Here is a 10341-nt window from a genome sequence, read left to right as displayed (position 1 = left end):
AGTTATTTAGATGTTTTAGATGGACATGTCTGTCTGAAATCATCAAGTCATTCATTGCACCATTATCTGATTTAAGTCTCGAGTTTTCATAACTTCATTAATGTTTTCTTCTTGGAATTGGCATTATATAGATGGGAATAAACCAATTCAATGTTGTTAATGACACTACTGGAATATATTTGCACCTCCTTTACATTTTTCAGACACCTTCACAAATGCTGGATACCAAAACCAAACCAGTGCAGCAGACAGGGGAAGAATTATTAGTCCTACCTGACAGGTGAAGGAACTTGGGTTTAGAGGCCCTAAACCTAAGTGACTTGGCATGTGGATACTAGGTGGCATACTTTAAATCCTGTCCCTCGGTTTTGTACTTGGATCACTCAGTATGGCCTATATGATGCTGTAGCAACAGGCAATCCCCGGATCCAGAGGTTCAAAACAGAGAAGATGGATTTCTTGCACTTAAAACATGTTCATCACAAGATATCTGGGGCTCCCTTTAGTTCTCTCCCTCTTCAACCCAGGATATTGTACCATCCACTATCTGGAAAGTTGCCTGTCACTGGGACAGAGGGAGAGAAAATTGTAGCAAATCACACACTTGCTCTTAAAGTTGCTGCACAGACACTTCTATTCATGGTTCATCAGTCAAAGCATACCTCACAGTCATGTCTAACTGCAAATGGGCAAGCCTATGAGGAAGTGAACCAAACCAGAAATATTTTGTGAATGTCACTGATTACAATAGTCCTTCAAGGCACCAAATACTTGATTCATTCAATATATACTCATCCCTCCCTGAAGGAGAAAACCCAAAAAGTGCCATTTAGTGAGTACCACAAGCACAAAGAGCAGGATCTATGGATGAGACTACAGCGTAGTCTCTACATCAGGGAGAAATGTGCTTCAGGTCTGGGTGTGGCTCCTCTTGAGCCAAAACACTTATAAACTAAAAAGTCAAGTAATCTGCTTGCCAAACATCCAGTATACACTGGTGAAACATGTTCAGGGTAACTTCAATAACGATTCCTATTAAGAAAAGAGAAGAATGGGAGACACAGCACTTTTGTCTGTAGCAGGTGTGAAATCCAAAGGGGCAGATATTTTAAGGATCCTCTAGTCCAAAGGAAGAGAAATTTTTTTATGTTTTTTTTTTTTTTTTTAGACCTACAAGGGGCTCTCCAATCCATTTATTCTCTATGGATCTTTGTTCTATCCTCTGAAAAATTCCATCTTTGTCCAAAGATGAACAATGGTGACCTTAGTGGGATACTGATCATTTTCAGGTGGAAGGAAAAAAACAAAAACAACATGGCAAGTTTCCCTTAAAACCAAAAGTGTGCAGTGTAAGACTGCTCTTTATTCTGCACTGGAGAATATTATATACTTCTTATATTTTTGGTGTTAAAAATACCCTTTCCTAGGGGCTTCTATATCAGCAGTGGGGTGGACTTCATGAACAGTGGTTCCTCTCATTATTGAACAAGTTTGCATGAAATATAAATTTTGCATAAAGTATAACTTTTGTAGCATTGCCGAAATCTCAGGAAAGAAGAAATAACTTTTAAGGGACTAAAAATTGAATAACAACCCAAAAGACCCCCAAACAAACAAAGCAACCAGGAGTTGAAACCTGAGCTGTGAGCTATACCTGCACACATGCTGTGGCCATACACAAATGGTTTTGCTCTGCCAGTGGCACGTAGAAGGACCTGCATCTGAGATTCTGCCATTAAACCTAGGAATCTGGGCTGAGTGGTCTTACATGTCTAGAGCCTTATGGCTCCCAGCAGAATGTGCAAATCCTCTCTGGAAGAAAGTTGAGGTTAGCTACATATGAACATCCAATTAAAGACTACAAAACACAAGGAAACAAGTCACCATGAGTAAATGTCAGTGGAAACATCAAATTAATATCCTCAAAAACTACAAATATTAGAATGACTAGATACGGAATGTAAAGTATGAAAAAGATTGAAAGAAATTAAAAATAGAATCACACGAATGCACAGGCAACAACAGATTACCCAAAATGACAAGGAAGATCAAAAAAGTAAAATGGAACTCTTACAAATGAAAAACATAATTGTTGAAATAAAGAAACTCAGTAGTTGAATTTAAGAGAAAATTAGACACAGATAAAGAAATAGCAAGATGGAAACATACTCAGAATTCAGCCACAAAAAGCAAGAAAATGGAGAATATAAAATAAAGTTTAGGAGATAAGAAATAGAATAAGATTTAACCTATGTCTAATTGCAGTCCTTAAATGATAGAACAGAGAGAAGAGAGGAGAGGCAATTCTTAGAGTTAATGCTTAAAAATGAAGGGCATAAATCCCAAGTAACAAGATATACAATGTAGTGAGATAAAGAAATGGTTAAACATTAGAAACATTTCCTTTAAAATCAGGAAGAAGACAAGCATGCCCACTTTCCCAGCTTCAATTTAACACTGTATTCGCTGCCTGTCCTTGCCACAGCGGTAAGTCGGGTAAGAAGAATAACAAGAATTAGAAAAGAAAGAAAGAAAACTGTTATAATTCACACTTCATTGTCTATATAGAAAAACACTCCCTGCCCTCGGCAAACCTACCATTTATTAGAAATAATAAGAGAATTTAAATTATCAAGGATAAATTGGTATTTGGATATAACACCAATAAATGGAAATCAGGCTTATTTTTATACACTAGTCACAAACAGGAGACATATTTTTAAAGCCATTATTTACCACAAGAAGAAGAGATATAAGGAATCCAAAAATATATGGAACAAAAGATATGCAAAGCCTATATGGAAAAAAGTACAAAACTTTTATTGAAAGACATTAAGGAAGATCTAAATTTGCAACATATGTGATGTTCGTGGAGAGGAACGCTCAGTACCCTAAACATGTAAGTTTCTTCTAAAGTCAATATAATTCCGATAAAAATTTCAACAGGCTTCTTTGTTGTTGCTTCAGAACTTGAGAAGCGGATTCAGAATTTTCCATGAGAGCAAAGGCCCCACAATAGCCAAAACAGAGAAAGGAGGAAACAATGGTGAATAGCTATAGACAGAACATCTCCAGAACGAGAGCAGGAAGAGAAGAATTTGTCCTTAGCCTAACTGACGGTATTAATGCACCTGAAGAAAAAAAATTCCTGGACGAGCTGAGTCTGTTTGGGAAACCAGAAGTGGTTAGGAGGGACAGTGAGGGGTGGTGGGAAGTGGAGGAGAGGAATCAGAGAAAAACTGGGGGAAGTGAGTCTGTAAGCATGCCTCTCTGTCAGACAGACACATCCAGGTTTTGCAGTGCAATGTTATTAGAGATCTACATCAGCAGTTTTCCAAAATATTAGTGCAAAACTCCGAAAAGAATTTTTAAAAACTCTGTATTTTTCAACGTGGCATCTATTATGTTTTAGCATATATTTAAATAGTTACAAAGGATGTACTAGCTGGTGTATTGAAAATAATTACAATGTACAATTTAAATCATTATATTTGCTAAGTGTATCTAATGGATCCCAAATGTTAAAGATTTGATACTCAGCCACCATCTTCCCTTTAGAAAAGACTTGAGCCACTTTATCTCTAAATCAGAAATTTTACATTGTTCCTTTTCTTACTTGAACTTCTGTTTTTATTCCACTTTCTCCACAGACTTTTCTACTTACATAAAATATTTTTATGCTTGAGGTCTTCTTTGCTCATCCTATCATGTTTCTCTCCAGCAAGCATATAAGCATAAATTGGAATTTTATACATTTTTACATCTCATGTGACTATAAGATTTAATGGTCAAGAGTTTTCTTTTAGATTGCATTGTTAAAATTGTTAGTATACAATTGATAACAAAATAAGCATATGATGAATTATAACAGATCAATATTAAAGATTGAGAGTAAAATTGTCCTGGAAATGAATCTCATAATGAGATAGATGAGCCCTTTTTTCCTCCAATTGGTTTATGTATCCATGAACAAATATTAATGCTAGAATGAGACAGTTCTCAACATCAAGTCTACTTCTGCTATGTAAGCAAATGAGCCCCTGGTTCATTGATTGTAGCAACATCAACACCAATGAATTTAATTGTCCCTTTGGCCCCCAGATGGTTTTTATAGCGAGGAGCAATGCTGTAGTGTGGATGGCTAACACAAGCGGGAAAAGGTGACTGTGAAAGGGCGATCAGTGTGAGGCCCAGACGACAGGCACCTTAGGTAGATCAACTTTAGGATAGGGTTGAAGATCTTAACAATGATTCCTTTAACACTGTCCAAGCCTATAAAACTTCGGGAAGTTTTGTGTGCCACTGTTTGAGGACCACGGATTCAAGTCATGTAACTAACTCCTCTGGCTGATTTTCTTGCTCAGTAAGGAGCCCTTTGATTTTAATGTCATTTGAATGTCTCTAGGCCTATGTGTAATATATAGGTCACATTAACAGTAACTACTCAAATTGCACTTCACTTCGTCCCCACCTGCTGACAAACCTCTCATCCTTTGCAAAATCTACCTACCTCACCTGCCATCCAAGCTCCCAAACAATGGCTCTGAAGTGTTCAGATAAACCCACATGGCCAGTTTTCATCTCTCGCTGGGCATAGGCACCAGCGCATTACAGCTGTGCTTTCACACTTTCACCTACTAAAATGTACCGGAAACGAATCAAACGTAAGTCAAATTTTGGAAGACAAAAAATGTATTGTTATTTTGCCAAGTAAGAATCTTTTAAAAGACTGTACATTATCACCATTGTTTAACTTGTACAAGAACATTTCAAATACCTTAGAATGATTTCTATTATGACATGTTGGAGGTATGCAAAAGAATATATGCAATATATATGTAAGTTACTAGGTAAACATTAAAATGAATACCTGGGAACCCAGTACCCAGCTTAAGAACTAAAACATTACTAGTAGCTTTGTGTCTGTGTGCTCTGTCTCCCTCCCATCCCCTTGCCTTTCTCCCAGAGGTAGTCACTCTTCTGCGTTTTGTTCTTAGTACTCTCTTCTTTTTAAAATATAAGCTTTTTATTACATGTATGTGTTTCTAAACATAATATTGTTTACATTCTCTTATTCAGCTTTGTAAAAAGTACATAGTCTATGTACTCCTCTGCAACTGATTCCTTCATTTAATATTTCCAAGATTCAGCCATGATGTTACATGTATCTATGGTTTACTCATTTTTACTGACATATGTCATTGGGTACACCACCACCATTTTTTTAAATCCATTGTCTTGAAATGAATATTTGGATTGTTTTGTATTTTTGCTATTACAAACATGTTGCTGGTACACGTTTGTAACAAGTTCCCTAAGGATATATGTACCTAAGAGTGGAATGGCTTGGTATATACATTTTTAACTTTACAAGATAGTTTTGAATTTTTTCCAAAGTAATTGCACAAATTTACATCTCCTCTATCAGTGTATAATACCCTTGTGACCTGTAAATTCGCCAGTCCTTAGTATTATCAAACTTCTTAATATTTACCAATGTAGTAACTATAAAATATTTACCTTGTTGGGGTCTTAACCTGTAAATTGCAAATTTGCAAATTTACAGATTAAACTGATAATAAAGTTGAGCAACTTTTCACATTTTATTTGCCACTTGGGTGTAATCTCCTACAATATGCCTACCATAACATTTGACTATTTTCCAGTTGGATATTTATTGATTTGTATTTCTTTATAATGTCATCGAGGTATTAATTATTTTTCAGTGGTAGGTGGTATATCTTGAATATGCCCAACCCTATTCATATAAGCTTTTCTCATTCAGATCTCAGTGTTCTGTGGGTCCTGTACATCCGCCCATAGGTGCTGATGCTTCCTTCCTACAGTAGCAGTGTCTCATGTTTTTGTGGATAACCAGTTTACAAAGCACTCTCACAAATCTTATCTCATTTGAGTCTCCCAACAACTTTTAAAAAACTAGCTAGGTATTATTATACTTGTTTTATAGATAAGGACACTGAGTGGCTTGCCCAAGGTCATAGAGCTAATAAGTCCTCAGATTCTGTATTCTATATCCTCCTTATGATTATATGATGCTTCTGCTGTTTGTAGATTATGGCCTATTCATTTAAGCAAATGCTGCACCTCTGCTTAGCATCTTTACTTGTTTCTTCCTTTTTTTCTTTTTTTTGTATATAATTCAAAATACAGCTCTAGTCTATGAAGTTCATTTTAAATGCATTGCCTATGAGATAACAGATGAATAGAGGAAGCATCGAGAGAATTTTTGAATAGGAGTTTTTTAAGAGAGTCTAGGAGGATATTAGAAACCACAACAGTTATCTGTTCTGGGGCAGATCACATTTTTAAACATAATAGGTCTATTATGTAAGAGAGCTGATTTCCAGTTCAGTATTTTCTTTTCTTTTGAACTTTTAGAGATTTAGAAAGGGGAATGCAGTGATTAAGAGAAGAAAAATTTGCTGTAACATTTATTAGTATTATCTAAATTGGCTGTCCTATGTCAAATACTGATTTTATATTATTAAATATTATCTATTTGTTATATTAGAGATAACAAATACTTATAATTAGTCTTGCATGTTGAACTTACCATGGTAAATAATATTGGTAGAACAGTAATCCCATCATTCACAATTCATCTGAAGCTTTTATACCTGGGCAATTGGGTAGGCATCCATCAGGTAGGAGCCTGAGGAGGGTGGGATATTAGCTCTCAAATGAGAGATACCCAAATACTATTTTTCAAACAGTTGAGATGGTAAAATGTCATACTTTTTACTTTCCGGGAGTTGTTAAAAGTCATTCATTCATTCATCCATCCATTCATTCATTCTCAAGCTAACCAAACTACTCATGTGAAATCTTTAAACTTTTGGTAGTTTCCATCTCTTTTGATGTACATCACATACACCAGAGAAACCTATGTTTGATGAAACTACCAGAGGGACCTGGGGATAAATAAGGAAACAGCATTCCTGCTCTGAGGTATTTTAATCACCATATAATAGTTATATCTTAAATACTTCCTGGACACATCCCTTGATGAATAATAAAGAGATAGGACTACATTATATCTTCTCCAAAGAGAAAGGTCTTTAATAGCAACTGTCAATTCCACAGGTAATTACTAAATATGGCTTCTCCTCAAGTATCATAAATAAATGCATCTCCAGTTAGTATTTACTCATCAAGTATTCCTACATCCGTGTCCAATTTAAAATTGGTTGGCTTGCCTCTGTTTCCATAAAGTGATGGCTTCTATAAGTATTTTGGTTTGAGTCTGAGAGCTGTGTGTGTTATATGAGAAATAATATATGTCTGTTGATGAGCTCCCTGTGTGTATTTCCTTTATGAGTCAGGTACTCTACTAGGCTCATGCAGCTCATTTTGAGTAGGGGATAATTATACCACAAAGTGGTAAGCAGAAGAGAGGGGTGTGCATTGGGGGAAGGGTACCTAATGACTTTGGAATTCAGATCTGTGTTTGAAGAGAATGAGGTGAACTCATTGTGTTGGTAATTTTGAGCTATACACATTTTATAGTTGTGTGTAAGGATATGGGTCATTGTTAATGACCCATACATTCCTAATGTAAGGGGAGGGTCATTCCTAGCTGGGAAGCTTCTAGTATCATCTTTTCCAGAGGGCCTCAAAGAGGCAAATCACCTATTTGAGAGGACGGGCCCTCTTCATTTTTTCAGAAGTAAATCTTCAAACCAACTGCTTAAAAAAGAGCCTTGTGGATAATGTGACCGTACAATTTAATATTCACTTTGTCTAGACGAGCGCAAGATTGGTGGGACATTGGGACAACAAACCTAAAAAGGGAATGTCTCAGGCAAATAAAAAACATACTCGTCCAATTTATGGAAGGAAAAGCGCCCAAGGCCTTTTATGAGGTGATGGTGGGAGGGTTATTTGGTTAATTTTGCACTCAGGAGAAAAAAATGTCAGAAGTCAAAGAGGAGTCCTGTTGCCTTTTCAAGGGTAAGTCAGGATAGGCCAGGACAATGGATTATAAGGATCTTACAAGGGCCTGAAATGTTTAGCACTTCAATTTTTATTTTAAGGATTCCATACTTTCCCATTATGATTAATAATAAAACCCTTTAAAGAGTCTTTGTATTGGGGGGGGTGCCTGGGTGGCCCACGCCGTTAAGCGTCTGCCTCCTGCTCAGGTATGGTCTAGAGTCCACAGATCAAGCCCCACAAAGGGCTCCCTGCTCAGTGGGGAGTCTACTTCTCTCTCTCCCTCTGCTCCTGCCCCCTGCTCGGGCTCGCTCTCTCTCTCTAATAAATACATAAAATCTTTTTTGTTGAAGAGTCTTTGTATTGGTCTTTAGGGACAGCATAAAATGGGGCTCTGGGAAAATAATACGTCATTCGGCTATCACCTTGGATGCTGGTGGGGAAGGAGTAATGAAATAAGTATTTTGCAAGAAAAGAATGAACTACTTTCAAGAAAGAAGTCTTTGCAAGATGAACAGACTACTTGGGTGTGTGTGGTGGGGTCTCTGGAATTATAAAGAAACACTGGGGACAAAAGAAGGGACCTTGGTATCTCACCAGCGGGTTTATAGGGCCCTGGTCTCTGAGTGACCCTGTGCTGTGTGAGAGCGCTGGGGGCAGTGTCCCTTGGTTCTCTGGGAATGAGGCCATAGGCTCCTAGTGACACCGTGTGTCCCTGAGTTGTCCGTAAGAACGCAGGGACCGCAGCCAGCCCGAGGGCTGTGGAAGGAAGGCCTGCATTGGGATGCAGGCAAAATGCACTGGGATGCAGGCAAAATGCACTCGGCGCCAAGGGCGTGCCTCGAATGCCACCAGCAGAAACCCTGTGCCGGGCCAGGTGCGCTCCGTGGCCGGCGCTCTCCCCACCGCCCGGCCCACTCCCGTCCCAGGCCCGCCCACACCCCAGTCACTGCCTTAAGTCGGCCCTCCGCTCCGCATTTCTCCTCCGGCACGGAGAGCTCGGGTCTCCGCCCGCTTCCCGCTCGCGAGGCCCGGGCGCGGGGCGCTCCCACTGCGCGTGCGCCCTCCGGCTGCGAGCCCCCCGCGCCCCTCCCCCCGCGCCCGGACTTGGTACGGCCGGGACGGCGGTTGGCGTCGTCCGCGGCTCCCCCGAGCGGCGGGCTTTTCAAATCTTACCTTTGGAGGAGTGGCGGCGGCCCGGGCTGTGGCGCTGGAGATGGAGGGGCAGACGGTGAGGGGTCCCGAGCTCCGCCTGGCGGGCCTTCCCGCCCAGCAGGTGAGTGAGGAAGGGCCCGGCCTCGAGTCCTCAAGCCACCGTTGTGCCTCGTCGTGGAGAAACCCCCACCCCGCGTCTCCGATTCAGCCGTGGCCAGAAACAAAGGGAAGGGCTAGGAGGCCGCACTTTTGAGGCTCCAAGGGAGCTTAGAAAATTCCTCATCCCCCACGGCCCCCGATTTCTTATGGAGGAGACAGACCCGAATCGGGAAGCGATGCCAGAGTTCCGCCGAGCGTTTCCGGGCGCACCTGCCCGCTGCTTCTCGCCACCCTCCAGGGTTTGGACCCCCCAGTGTAGGCGATGCCGGGGGAAGGGAGGCCCCGGGGTTTCCGAGAAGTCCAATCGAGGCCAGGGGAGGACAGTTTGCTTATTACTCGATTTGACGGAAGCACAAGTACTGGAGCGCTGTCTCCGCGCGACAGAAACTTGAGGGGACAGGGTGGAGGAGCAAACTGCAACCTTGGAACTTCAGAAAAAGTTGGTTTGATAGTGGATTCTTTTTGAATTGGATTAGAAAGAAGCTTGATAGTTTGCTATTTCGCCATGTAAAATGTGTGTCAGAAACCTTTTTTAATGGAGACCAACATTTTTTCGTAGGGAAATCAGTTATTAAAATGTTATATTTTCCCCTTAACCATAATTTTAAAGTCTTAAAACTGATGTCTTTAAGCTGGAGCTTCACTTCTGTTTTAATCTCCACCTTCTTTTACCTGCTTCTGAGATAGATTAAACCATATGAAAATACCAGTTTTGTAGGTCAAAATTGGTAGACTAGTAGGAATTTTATATGGTCCAACCTATTATCTTTGCTTAGAAACCTGGCAAAGACTTTCCTTAGAAACTTATTCTTTGTTAGAAGCCTCAGTAGATGCAACATTGTTAGTAAATCTTCAATAATACTGAGAAAAATAAAGTAAGACATTAAGAATCATTATGCAGAAAAGTCCAACTCCTTTATTAGTAATGCTGTTTTATGCCAGCATTTTCAAAATTTTCAAACATTTTAATGTAAAATACTTCTTTTTCTGTCCTATCCGTTAAGTACTTTGGCTGTCCCAATTGTTCTGGTTTGTTTGTTTGTTTGTTTGTTTGTTTAAGATTTTATTTATTTG

General features: G+C 39.6%; 1 protein-coding gene across 4 annotated transcripts in view; it reads left to right on the top strand.

The window, feature by feature from the left end:
* Positions 1-8950: 8950 nt before the first annotated feature.
* The window catches only part of RTKN2 (rhotekin 2), an 83786-nt gene continuing 82395 nt past the window's right edge, over positions 8951-10341 (top strand). For all 4 annotated transcript variants that reach the window (XM_027597086.2, XM_027597084.2, XM_027597085.2 and 1 more), the window contains exon 1: positions 8951-9229. In XM_027597086.2, the coding sequence (XP_027452887.1) occupies positions 9170-9229 (60 nt within the window). In that variant the 5' untranslated portion in view covers positions 8951-9169. The remainder of the gene's footprint in view (positions 9230-10341) is intronic.

Source organism: Zalophus californianus, chromosome 15, assembly GCF_009762305.2.
Source record: "Zalophus californianus isolate mZalCal1 chromosome 15, mZalCal1.pri.v2, whole genome shotgun sequence".
Classification (NCBI taxonomy): domain Eukaryota; kingdom Metazoa; phylum Chordata; class Mammalia; order Carnivora; family Otariidae; genus Zalophus; species Zalophus californianus.
Note: the sequence above shows the minus strand (reverse complement) of the source record. Positions and strands in the feature narration are given on the sequence as shown.